This window comes from Pteropus medius, unplaced genomic scaffold, assembly GCF_902729225.1.
Source record: "Pteropus medius unplaced genomic scaffold, Ma_sr-lr_union100, whole genome shotgun sequence".
Lineage (NCBI taxonomy): Eukaryota > Metazoa > Chordata > Mammalia > Chiroptera > Pteropodidae > Pteropus > Pteropus medius.
This window is the reverse complement of record NW_024344378.1, coordinates 41,601,058-41,615,504: the sequence shown is the minus strand read 5'-3', so window position 1 is coordinate 41,615,504 and position 14,447 is coordinate 41,601,058. Positions and strand designations below refer to the sequence as shown.

Below are 14,447 nucleotides of genomic sequence, written 5' to 3'. Positions count from 1 at the left end.
AGTCATAAAAGAAGTGATGAAAAATAATTGAAATGTGTAAAAAAAGATATAAATGAAAAAGTAATCTAATAAAATCATATTTATAAATTAGTTATATAACATAAAACTCTCTCAATAAAACAGCTTTTGATAAATTCTTCAGTTTTTATACAGATATCACTCTAGCAATAACTCCCACTGTATATCAGTTACTTATGCTTAAACTCTCATAATTAGAGACAGCAGACTGTTGAACATATACTTACCATTTTGATAGGAAAATTACCTCTACTTCACAGTCAGTCATTAAGGAACGTTTAAATACACGATGAACTTAGAAAAAAAAGTATTTTCACAAAGACCAAAGCATACTCATTGTGATCAATGTCATTTCAATGGAACAATCCATAGTATATAATGGATGATGTGCAAATGTAGAAAAGAGAAGTACATTGTTGGAAAAGGAAACGGTCTAGTCACTCTTACCCATGGACGTTATGGCATTCATCATATTCCTTGTAATATTGGTTTAGGCGCTTATTTCTGTGAGATATTTGTTTGTTTTTAAGCAAAGACAGTGTTATTTATCTTGTAATTCTCTATACCTGGCAAATTATTAGTGTTGGGAACTGTGTAAAAACTTATTGAGTGAAAGATTTTAAAAAAATATCAATTTATAAATTAATACTAGTTTACAGTCAGAAAGAGAGAGTCGGCTGAAAAATAATCCTGAAAGAACTAAGAGTGTTAAGATTTATCTGGGGCTATCAGACTTATATTTACTTCAGTAGTATATAGTTGTTAACAAATGGTGTGCTGAGTTCTCAAAGCCTTACCTATAAGTTTCACTCTTTAATAACATTGTTAATTAACAATAACAATAACAATAGTATTAATTTAGTATTAATTTATAAATTAACTAGTATTAATTTATAAATTAACAATAACAATGTTATTAAAGAGTGAAATTAGCCTTTGTAATTTGCTGTTTAATTTAAGATAGTAGTAATTATTAAAATGGTTACTTGTCTATTACTACACACAGTATTATTTTATAGAAAATAAATACATGCTTTAGAAAATAATAGAAATTATCCATAATACCACTTTCCTTAAAAACTACTATTAAGAGTTTGAAAATTAATTTTCCTATATTTTCTGGAAAGGTATGTAATAATATTGTAAATAAATAAGTAATCACATATGTGATTTTTAAATAAGTTCTATTTTAATAGATATAGTATATTCTAATTTAAAAAAATACTGTAAGCGCCTTTAATACAATTTAAATATTTTATGAACTTTTAAATTGTTTTATATAATTCCATTAAATGAAAATATTATTTATTTTACCAATGGTTAGCATTATAAAATAAACTCATTAGTAGTTATTTTTTCAATCAGTAGCTGTGATTTAAATTTTATTATGACAAAAATCCATAAACCTGCATATGTCCAGGAAAGCATCTTGGGTTATTAGAAAATGAATTTCTTTGAGAGTGATAATTTTGAGACTGTTACTTCTTAACCTAACTCTATCAATTCAATACATAGATTGAAGAGTGAATTCATTTCTCTAAAATGGTTAATAACTAGTTTACTGATTTGTTGTTTGTCATTGCTGAATTATTCATAAACATTTTTACCTGTCGCAGAAGAATAAAAAAGGTTGTTTTACCTTTTAATTGGGTAGCTCTTCCACAGCATTCCAATTAACTGGGTCCATTTACAAGGTGTTAATATATGTCATCAACTCTAGATATCATTCTCGCTTGGATACCCAAATTATAATTAAGGTAAAAACCTTTATAGCCATTCTCTTGAAATTTTAATTTATGACAATTTCACTTGGTGATTTTAGTGATTTCAAAATAAATTTGGTAAACTGCACTATTCATTATTCCTGTCTGATTATATCCTATGTGTTTGAAGAAAAAATACTTTAAATATAACCAAAAGAGATTTGTAGTATCCTTCTTTTACTATCTGAACCAATCTATATTTGTTCAATAAGATTTTAAATCTACTGTATGCTTTTAGAGTAAAATTAGAAAATGAAAAAACAGTATACAAATACATGGAGTATCAAGAGAGAGAACTATTAAGAGAAAAATTACTGATGATTGGTGAAACTGGGTCTAGTTTGGGAGTTATACAATGACTATGAGTAGGATATATTAAAGAATCTTCTAGAGAGCTTCGTGGAAACTTCGTAGAGAAACTCTATGGAAAGGCAAATGATAAACACAGACTCTTGAAATCTGAGTTCAGATGAAGTATAATGCATTCTCTGGCGGGATGGTACCTATATATTTTAAGCAGTATCTTTTACCCTTTTTTTTTATTAGCCTTTGTAATTTGCTGTTTAATCACATTAGTTTTGTAGGGACTCCAAATTGTGAAAAACAATCATGGTGATCTAGAATATTTTGTGAATGATACTGATGTGAGAATCAGAAGTCACACCTTGAATTTGTTTCTTACCTCATGGATATTGTCATGCATGGTAAATTCCAGATTTTAATAGATTCCTTGAAAATATTATTAATGAGCCTGACAAAGAGACTTCATCTCATGGATGTGTCTACTCTGAATTTTTGTGTATCTGAGAACAAAATATGAGATGTATAAATTTCAACAAAAGGACATTGTGACTGAGTTCAAAATAAATTAATTGACTGGGAAAGTGAACTTCCCTGAGGTATATATCCAATAACAGTCTTGTCCTTTTTAATCGTTAGCCTTTTTTTTTTTTTTAATGTGAAGAAATATTTCTTCACATTATATTTTAGAAGGTAATTGAAATAATTGAACTTAATGTTCTGAGAGAGTAAAGAGAAAAACAATTTTTATCAGGTTATAAACTTATTTGTTTGTAATTTTATCTGTACATTTGTAATTTTATATACTTTATTTTTGGGGGTTCTGTTCTACTATATATGTCATGTATCTCCAGGAAGTCATTTAAAATAGTGCCAGAATTTTCTTATCCATGTGTCTAAAAGTATAAATTTCATTATACTTTTAGTTGTTCTGTATGTTCAACCATAAACGAGGAACAGCACCCAAATGAGTACTCTCTTTTTTTACAGGGGTTTTCAGCAATGGAGGCATCCAACATTAGCATCCAGTGTGCAGGAATTGAATGGTTTTATTGCATAATATGAGAGAATTGCTCACTACTGTCTGTTCCTGCTGACAGTCCTGATGTTCAATCTGGCAATATCTTCAATGCTTTTTTTTTTCTTTTTCTTTTCACTCAGTGCTTTGATATTAGATGTTAATAGGTTCTTGGTCTGTAGCAGAGAAAGCAATGAGACAATTAATATGAAAAAGCTCAGTCTAAGAAGAGTCAGTGAAAGTAAGCGATGAATGAGAATGTCTAAGATTTGGTTTACTTTTTCTGTTTGTTTATTTTGTCAAGATAAGGGCAGCATAAAATTTAGTAACCTAGAGTTTTGCTCTTACACCAGAATAGCTAAATAGCTGAGGCATGCAACTTTGTTAATTCCTCCTTCTATGGCCATCTTCTCTGGTGACGTCTCTAGAATACTTTAGATTTCCTTTGGCTATGATGACTCCATACAGATTCAGAATATTGGCATTACTGGAACACTGTTCATGTGAGCTTTGTAGGATTAAAACTATCTTTCTAAATATGCATAGATGATACCTCATGTCCAATTAAAATTAATGTGAAAACTTATAATACATTCTGCTATATAATATTATAAACAATCTTTTACAGAATTAAAAAAAATAAACCTTCAATTCCCCCTTTCTGTTGTATATTTGGGGGTAACTGAATAATATAATTATAGAATCATCATATATTAAAGCCAGATGGGACTTTATAAGTTATAGGATCTTAGCAGGTGGGACAAACTTGATTTTGAGTTATGACTCAGTTACTGTAATTGTGAATTTTGGAAAGATACCTATCTGCTGCAAGCCTTGATTTCTTCATCTTTAAAACTGAAATGTAACAGACATCTCTTAGGATGATTATAAGACTTTAATAAAACAATACACACATGTTGCTTGTACAATGCCTGGAAAACAACAGGCATTTCAAAATTATTTGTTAAAAACTCAAACAAATAAATTGACAATCAGAAATATTACTGTGTGGAAGCTAGGAGAATTGGAGAAAGAAATAAACTTTTTCTTATATTCATAGAAAAATTAAAGCATGTTTAAAAATTTTTACCTTATTAATTGTAGACATCTGTGGTAATGAATTTACTGAATAAGATTCAACATTAGTTTTCTTACAATTTTAGAATATAAACACAGTGCTTATTAAAGGTCTAAAGTAGACTTGGCATCTAATACTGAATATTTGAAGCTTCTCCTTTGTTGTTACAGTTGATGAACAAGTATTGATTCACTAAATTCCACAGTTTACATTGGGGTTCACTATGTGTTTTAAATTACATGGGCTTTGACAAATGTATAATAACATATATCTACCATGATAGTATCATACAGAATAGTTTCACTACACTGAAAATCCTCTGTGCTCCATCCCTCCCTCTCCTTATCTTGTAATCCTTGGCAACCATTGCCTTTTTTTTTCCTGTGTCCATAGTTTTGCCTATCCAGAATGTGGTGTAATAAGAATCATACAGTGTGTAATATTTTCACATTGGCTTATTTGATTATCAACACTTTTATGTTTTCTCCATGTCTTTGTGGCTTGATAACTCATTTTGTTTTCATTGCTAAATAACATTCCATTTATGAGTGTATCACAGTTTTTATTTTGTTTTGTTTTGTTTTATCCATTCACCTATTGAAGGGCATCTTAGTTGCTTCCAAATTTGGAAATTATAATTAAAACTGCTATAAATATTCATGTGAAAGTTTGCATGAATGTAAATTTTTAACTCATTTGAGTAAATACCAAGGAGAACAATTGCTGGGTCGTGTAGTAAGACTATGCTATGAAACTGCCAAACTGTCTTCCAAACTGGCTGTACCATTTTCCATTTCCGCTAACAATAAATGAGTTCATGTTGGTTCATGTCCTCACTAGCACTTGGCAATGTCAAGGTTCTGGATTTTGACATTCTAATAGGTTATGTAGTGGTATCTCATTATCTTTTTTATTTGCAATTCCTTGGTTATATATGATGTTGAGTATCTTTTCATATGCTTATTTGTCATTTGTATATCTTCGCTGAGGTTTCTGCTCATTTTAACTGAGTTTTTGTTTTATCGTTGAGTTTTAAGATTTTTTTTTGTATATTTTGGATACTTGTCTTTTAGTAGATATGTGTTTCACAAATATTTTTTTCCAGATCTGTGGCTTGTCTTAACAGTGTCTTTCATGGAGCAGAAGTTTCTTATTTTATTTTTATGAAGTCTTATTTATTATTTTTTTTTACCATTTATGCTTTTAGTGTTATATTTAAAAAGTTATTTTTAAATCCAAGTTTACCTAAATTTTCTCCTAGAAGCTTTACATTTTGCATTTTATCTGTAGGTCTATAATTTTATGTGTAATTTTTGCTTTATACTTTTTTCACCTGGACAGAAAAAATAGTTGGAAAATTAGTACCTTCCAAGTCAAAACGTGTAGTCAACGAATATTTTTCTAAGGTAAAAGCAAGACTTTTAAAAATGTAATGTAAATATGTGTCAAAAATTCATTGGTAAGAGCCACCAAGATGATAATGCTTAGTTAAGGAGAACTGAATAAAGAATGGTTAAATAAAATTTCTAATTTAGAAATAAAACTGGTTAATGTCCTACAGAACAATAAAAATATAACTTCCGGGATTATCTTTCCTACAAAATTATTCCACCTCTACCATATAAAAATTCATTTGCATTCCTATGTGATGAGAATTATTTACAGGCCATCAGCTGTAAAAACAAAATGAGCATGAACTCCTACAGAATTGTAAAATATTTTAACCAATAGTATATAACAAGTGAAACAAAGGCACATACTCCTGGAGAATTAGATATCTGCCAGGTAGGCCTGATTCACATTGTCTGCCCAGCAACACATTGAAAGGACAGGACAAGCGATAGTACCTTTTGCCTATTTCTCAGCTTTTGATAAATTTTAACTACTTCACTGAGGAAACTGTTATAAGAGCCTACTTGAGACACACTAAAAGAAATATGAAGGCTTTAGTAATTTTTATTTTTATAGATTTGTGTTCGCATAAGTACTGCAGAGTTCCTATAAGTATGATTAATAAAGAACTGGTTTAGAAATAGAAATCTTGAACTTTTTTTTTCCTTTTGATTATTGTCAGAGGTAGGTCAGGTAAGTTTGAGCTGCTTTAAGTCCAATGAAGAATAAACAATTTACAGTGCAGATAAACTGGGCAAACTTTTGAGATAAAAGTTCATAAAACTTCATTAAAATTATAAAATGGTGATAATTTTGACTATTGCATTTTAGAAAGAATAAAGAACAATAAAATAAAACAATTCTTTCTTGGTACTAGGTTATTAGGTTGTAAATCCTTTCAAACAGAGATTGTGCCTTGTATTTTATATCACCTATATTTTCTAACACATAGTACTACTTAGGTACAGAAGAGACAGAGAAGAACTTTTAAGGATAAGAAAAAAGGAATAAGGCATTTAAAAACATTTTCCATTTAGCAACATGTGTGCTCTTTGTTCTCAAAATAGCTCTCACCTAGATCTTTATGCAGGACATCAGTTAATTTGGAGACCAATCATCATGATCAAATTCTTGCCAAACAGAAATTTTGAGCACTTTTAAGTAGATACACAAAGTTAACTTATATATTGGTCCATTCCATTTGTTTTTAATTTTATGTTTTTGGTAAGAGAGAAAGAAAAATTAGCATGTTTGTTTTTATTCATTGAACATTTGTGTAGTTGCCTATATAGTGAGTTTTAAATTTATAGCTATAGTTCCAAGTGTGCAAAAATTGAAACTTATTTTCTTGTAATTAAACTTAGTTTAACTCTCTGAACTCATATACAGTCGGTAGCTAACCTTAATCTTGCCAATTTAAGAAACTCAATCTCTTTTGACGTATAACTCAATCTCTTTAAAAAAAAAGTTTCTTTATAGAAAAAAATATATTGTTTTACTTCTCCTTTGCTTTTTTTTAGAATTTAGTCTTAGGTATGCAGACATCAGGGAAGAAAACAGTTGTGGTATATTCCCTCTCAGTGGATTATGGCATAAGCAGTCTACCTCTTCAGTCTTTGCCATTGATATATTCAAAGCTCAGCTTTGGGAATTGAAAGAAAACACTTTTTACTTCTCATCAAGTTTAAGGTCATATAGCTGGGCATAAAAACTCAAGCTATTTTGAAAGCCTTTTGCTAAATTCATCTGAAATATGAATAGCAAAGAAATAATTGTTTTTAAGAAATTAGTTTAACGTTTAGTTATTGTGCATACGTGGGAGGTGCCTAACATATTTATTTACTTTTTCTGGCACTCTATGTTTAGAATTTCATGCAAATAATGGTTGCTGGCATTTTGCGAAACATTCAGAGTAATGGGAAAGTGTCATAATAATGGAAATTTTGCAAACCTTCCCCAATGCTTTTCTGCTATTTTTAATCTTAGTAATTCAAAAGATCATTTAATCATCTCCAACATTTTCAGACTTCTGATAAAATCTGGGTATATGCTTCTTGCTACTTATTTCATGTATTATTTTTTCAGATTGTATATGTCCCTGTATAATGTTTATTTTTGTATCAGACCTTGATTATAGAATTCTTCATGATTAATGCTATGGTTTCTGATCATGCTGCTCTAAAGCAGTAGCCACACAAAATTCTATAAAGACAAAGAAAAAAGAACTCCCCCTCAAAAAAAAAATCCTTGCTATATTTTTATTCTCTGCTATAATATTTGAACATGTTATATCACTATTCATGTTATATAATAGTTGACCATATATATCATTGTTCAATAGAACATTCAATTCGTTATTAGTGAATATTCTTTGTATACTTTCTCTTGTGCAAAATTCACTAGAAAAAGTAATTTGTGGCAGCTACAATTTTACGTTTAATTAAAAAGAAATTAGATAGTTTACTAGATAATTAATCTTGCAAGAATGAACATCGTTTTCTTCCCTAAATATTTTTTCATTTTTATAGGACTGAGCAAAAACAACTCTACAATCTAAAATTGAGCACCTTTAGTGAATACAGATTAAACATATATAGTATACATATATGTTGTGTTTATTAAAAACTTATCAACATACTTGGAAAATAATAACTTCCTAATATTACATCAAAGTGCACATCTGTGGACTTTTGAAAAAATCATCATTACTATGCCTTCCATATTTAAACTTTACCAAGGGATATATGGTGGTGGTGATACATATGCACTTTCTTTTGAAATGAGATTTTGCCTAGATTTATTATATGACAATGATACATTCACATCTGAATGCTGCAAATTAGATTAAAACTCTAGTGAATTTATAATAAAAGTCTTCAATGTTTACTCTTTTTTATGCAGTGACCTGGCTGTTCTTGATATGTGTTTAATTGACCAAATTTAAGGGCACAGAAATGTGTCTACTTATGTTTATAACACATGATTTAGGATTCAGACAAAATAATTTATTGTTCCCAGGTGCATCTATAAGAAAATTTCACTCATTCATTCAACATTTTTGTTAGCCAAACAAGTGCCATGTATTAAATTAGGCACTACACAGGATATCTCAAGTAATAAGATAAAATTCCTGCACTCACGTGTATTTCATAGTTTCTCTTCTAGAAAGACAGTTTTATTAACACATTAAAACATGGGAAGAAACTCTAATAGAAACGTATAAACCATTTTCTGGAAATCCCAAACAACATGGAACCAAATTTGTCTTGTTCTATGTCAGCATGGGTTTCCTAAGGAACGTTTGACTAGGGTCTTGAAAGAATAGTAGGAGTTGATCAAGCAGACCAAAGAGGATTAGCAGTTGGGATAATATGATTTATAATAAAAAGTGTATATTTAGTATTCATCTCATTTCTGGCACAGAGCTCCTAAAATCCTTGGAATTTTCTAAGTGAAGAGAGTTATAAAGGTTTCTTTTGTTATGTTAAAGAGGTGACTTTTTGATCCCATCTAAGGACAAGGGCTTGTTGTCAGGGGAACCAACCAGGTGATTACAGTGTTAAAACTTTCAGTCCCACCCTCTGACCTCCAGGGAGAGGAGAGGGACTGGAGGTGAATTAACATCAGTGACCAGTTATTTAATCAATCATGCCTATGTAATGAAGCATCCATAAAAACGCAGAGAGCTTTCAGGTAAGTAAAGACAGGAAGATGTGGGTAGATGGTGTGCCTGGAGAGAGCATGGAAGCTCAGAAGCACCCTTTTCCCATACCTTGCTCTATGCACATCTTCCATCTGGCTGTTCCTTAGTTATAAAAGTTAAACCTAAGACATTAATCAAACCCAAGGAGGGGATCGTGGGAACTTCTGATTTATAGGTAGTTGATTAGAATACAGATAACACTCTAGGCTTGTGACTGGTGTCTGAAGACTTGTAGGACTGAACCCTTAACCTGTGGAATCTGATGCCATCTCTGGTTAGATAGTATCAGAATTGAGTTAAATTGTAGGACACCCATTTAGTGTCCAGGGAATTACTTGTTTGTTTAGGGAAGCCTACACACACACACACACACACACACACACACACCACATTGAAATTGGGACACACAAAATTAGGTCCTGGAACCCAAAAATCAGTCTAGGTCAAGATTCTAATATGCTCATAGGAACAGAGGCATAGAAGAACATAGTGGATTTGAGAAATCATGAAATAAATATAACTGAAACATAGGGGCTTGTAGGGAAATTTTAGTCATCAGGTTTAAGGTCACCAGGGATGATATTCTTTGGTACTTTGAATTTTATGCTTTACACATTAAGAGGAAGGTGTGACTCTGCCTGGAAATTGCTTTATGAGTACCTCTCCTGTGTAGCTTAACTGCAGATAGTCAACATATATGAGGGGTGGAGGGGAATTAATATGTCCTGGAATTACTGAGGTCTTTTGACTGTAGTTGTTTTCTATATATATTTTTAAGTAATAGAGTCTTCAAGGGTCTTGAGTGGGGGATTCATTTGATAAAGCCAAAAGCCAAATACTAATTCTTTTATTATCCTTTTAATTTCTTGGAAATATTATAGCCCATGCTTGTTGATATTCTACATATTTGCTCTGTTCTCATAAATTTTATCTGGGGGTATTAATCACTTTATAGAAAAAGAAAACTTAGTATTATTCTAAGAATTCTCTTCTGTCTTCATGCTCTAATCATGCAAAGAGAGAAGTCTTCAGAGTAGGAAACTTTCTCAGGGATTTATTTGCTTCAAGTCAATCTTTTCAATGCCCTTTTTATATTTAAATGTTTTTACAGACATAGCTTCTTTACCATATAAAATTTACATATTTCACTTTTTTATTACTAATTTATAAGATTTCTGTAATTGTATTAAATATCATTGTACATCGATGAATATTAGTTGAATGAAACTCCATAGTTTTATTTTTCTATATATTTAGGACAGGTAATATTTGTAAAGACTTTTATAATCTGTATAGTGTTGCTTTTAATCAGAATTAAGTATTCCACACATTATATATTTTATTTTTGTTTTAATCTAGAAACTTTCTTTAATTTTCACCTACAAATCACTCAAATCTAAAATCTAATCTATTGGAACTAGAATCTAAAATGCTATATAATCTATAAAAACTGCTAATAAAAATATGAAATTCTATATTTCACAAATTTTACTGTTAAAGAGATATAAGCAAAATTATGTCTTTATTTTTCTTTCCTAATTGTCAGCGTCCTCCATTCCCAACATGTACCATATCTGAAGTCAGAAGTTAACATAAATTATAATATACTAGATTTGTGTGATTTAAAAAAAAAAAACCCACAAAACTAATTTGATATGTTTACTTACAGAGAGCCATATCCTAGAAGATGTCAACAAATGTATCATAGCCTTGCGAGACCAGGATGCTGATAATTTAGACCGAGCTGCCGGTGCTATCAGAGGTCGGGCAGCAAGAGTTGCTCACATTGTCACAGGTGAAATGGACAGTTACGAGCCAGGGGCTTACACTGAAGGTGTGATGAGAAAAGTTAACTTCCTTACAAGTACTGGTAAGTCTCAGTCTCCAATAACTGCTGCACTGTTTCTGATATTTGAATCTACATAGCTACCAATTATTTATACTTGAAATTCTTGGCCTGTGTTGATTGTTTTGAAATAGATTGCTCTACTATCTAATATTGATAGGTGCTTGCATCCTGTGGTTATGTGATTAGAAATTTATCTCTTAGAAGTAAATATATTCACTGGGGAAAAGAAGTCTCTTATAAATATGTGCATTATATAAGTTACCGACAATCCTTAGCCATTTATAAATGTTTATTAATACCAGAGCTGTTAGGAAATACAATTACACCAGGTGTGATAAATTCATAATAGTTTTCAAACCCTCTTTTAGCTGTATCACTGGTACTCCCAGGTTTTTGTTCACATTACTCAAACAGAGCAAACTTCTCCTATGTTTCCTGAGAAATGCTCTCTATCTTCTTTTGTGCTCTGTTTGCAAAACAATATTTTGTTTTTTCACATAATCTTTTATTACGTAAGAAATATGGAACCAAGATTTTGTTTTGGTTGCAGCACACTATATAGTTTCTAAAATGAGTTAGTAAATGCTTTGTTCCTGAATCACTCAGTAAAATGGCATTCTTATCTTTAACACTATTATTAATATTTCTCCAAGAAACTTACAGAAACATTCAAATTCATTGGATTCAGAAACAATATATATAATTTGGATGAAGGCAATCAACTATTTTTATAAGTCGTTGTGACAGAACTTTCTCCTGTGAAAATCCCTTGAGATTTGTAAAATCTCCGTGTTAAATTTTTCTTACTAATTCTTTCTTAAGTTTAGGTTGATGGTAAACGCATTATTCTTAAAATATTTGAGGTTCCATACTTAAACCATCAGTCCCATCTAGAGAATTGTTCTTTATAATATGCAAAGGGCATATTGAATTTAGACAATATGTACATTGTGTAACAAAAGGGATAGAAAGGATGAAGATCTGATAATTTTGGTGGGAGGTGGAGAGGAAGATCAACCTTGCAATTAATTAAGAGAAACATATCAAGAGTTGAATAACCTTAAGTAAGGACTAGTTCTGAAGAGATATATCACAAGGTAAGCTTAGAAAGGTTTGTAGATAACCGATGATTGGTGTTGCTTTTTTCCTAGCATGTTGATATAGAAAATTATTGATGAATCTTGACACAGTTTTCTCATTATCTCTTTTTAAAATATTTCTGAAACAATAAAACACTAAAGATATGCTAAGGAAAATGGAGGAGATATATCTGCAACTCTTGATATTCTATTTCTACCTGAATTCCACAGAAGCCACTGGTGTCACCAAAAAAGCACATGGTAGTTGCTTTAGCAATGAAATATTTACTTACTTAAGAGGATAATTGTGTTATGGTAGTTCAGCATCTCTTTCCTAAACTAAGTTTAACTGGTTCTTTCTTATTGGTCAAAATCAATTATAGTTACCTGTTTTTTCTTCTACTTTCTGAAAATTAACTGTAAGTAATTTTTTAGCTAAATGAAAATTTCTGTAGGGAGTTCAATAGGTGAAATCTACCAGGGTTTTACCTATATCTTGCCTCTGTCTCAGTTTTGTAATCATATTAGTAATGTCTTGTGAAGACACTCTACTGGTCACAATGTCTGTACAAAGTACCAAGTTGATATTCTCTATAAGACCAAGCCAGCCCATATCTGCCATATTCAAAGAAGTGGAAGCAAAATTCTAAAGTCTCTAGAATGTGAAATATGTTGTGGGAACACTCTTTTCAAAATCAATTCCTATGATCTGAAATCAGAAAATAAAAATGAAACAAAGTTATTTACACATTTAATTACAAGTTTGTCTATACCTCTATGAATTATGACTTTATAAAATAATGAGCCAATATGGCCACATTATCATAATCAAAAGAGAGAGAAGTCTTTTTTCCTCAAATTTGTATGTAACTTAAATTAAAATTCTTCAGCTAATTATGTCCTGTGCCCAAAATATAATAAATATAGATTAATCCTGGGTTACTCTGTATAAGACACAACTTATTAATATAAAAATATAGTTTATGACTCTCTATTTTATCATTTTATTTTTCAGATAATTTTTGGTTTATCTTCAGAGAAGGCTTTATATTTTTGTTTTATATGTCTAATTCCAACTTTTCTTAAAATAGCTTTCCTTGAAATTTATCAAAAGCATGCCTCATTAAAGGGAATTCTGAGCAATAAATTCGATGGATACACTAATTAGATTAATGTGATCCTAACCAAAGCTAAAATATGTTAGCATTTTTCTCTCCCATAGAGATATTGTCTATGAAACTTGCTTCCAACTATTCTATTCTCCACAATTAAGTAACAGAAGGTGTTCATCTTTGTTCACATCTGCTCATAACTTGGACTTATTATTTACAAATAATTATCAAATTAAGTAATTGAAAACATCATGTTTTGTGTTATGAAGCCTTAATAGTTCACATTTTAGCAAGTGAACGGTCTTTATATGTGGCCTGCTTTTCTTTTTCTCTTATTGAATTCTCAGGTCTTAACCCTGATTTCTGAAAATAGCTTAATAAGGAGCTGCCATGAATTATTTTTATTACTGAGACCTTCTTATATTTGAAAATTTTTTCTTAAAGAACCGTCATCAATGATGAAACCTAAGCCATATTTATCTAAACCACAAAGAATATTTTTGGAACATTTCATCTTTGATTTTAATCAAACTCTGTGTCTCATTAGCACATTTTTAAGATTTGATGATCCTCTAAGCGTTTTATCAGCATTAGGAAACAGAGTTGCCATGTTACATTTCAGGAATTTGCATTGTTCACAAACCTTAGCAGTTGGTTTTAAGTGAAATGTTGACAACGTCTAGAATGCTGCATTTCATTTGGACAGAGACATAATATTGTAATCTCTGTGTGAAATTCTTTGTTCTGCCCAATTCTTCCCTGTTACTAAGCTTCTCCCCTTGTCAGGAATTTCTGATAAGGGAGAGAAAATAGAATGGCTTTTTTGTTAAGTAACAAACCTTCTGGATTACAATGTGAAAGTTTAGAAGTTATAGTCTTATCATCAACTTCAGTTCTTTCACATTAGGTTGAGGGAAAACCTAAACCAATAGTGGACTAACATAGTATTTTTTGGGTGTGATTTTTGGATGCTATCAAATTCAGAAATTAGGAAGCCCAAAAACATCTGTTGCAAACCTTCAAACCCCACCTGGTTTCAATGTCAGCCAGGCTCATGGACCAAAACAAAACAGAGACATAAATGAACCTGACTAAAACATCCTGGTGGCATCCACCATTGGCAACTGGTAGCAAT

The 14,447-nt window shown here is 30.7% G+C and overlaps 1 protein-coding gene across 1 annotated transcript in view; it reads left to right on the top strand.

Moving 5' to 3' along the window:
* Window positions 1-14,447, top strand: part of CTNNA3 (catenin alpha 3) — a 1,416,183-nt gene that overhangs the window by 1,036,362 nt on the left and 365,374 nt on the right. Inside the window, exon 13 of the mRNA XM_039871928.1 lies at window positions 10,942-11,142. Coding sequence (XP_039727862.1) covers window positions 10,942-11,142 — 201 coding nt within the window. The remainder of the gene's footprint in view (window positions 1-10,941; window positions 11,143-14,447) is intronic.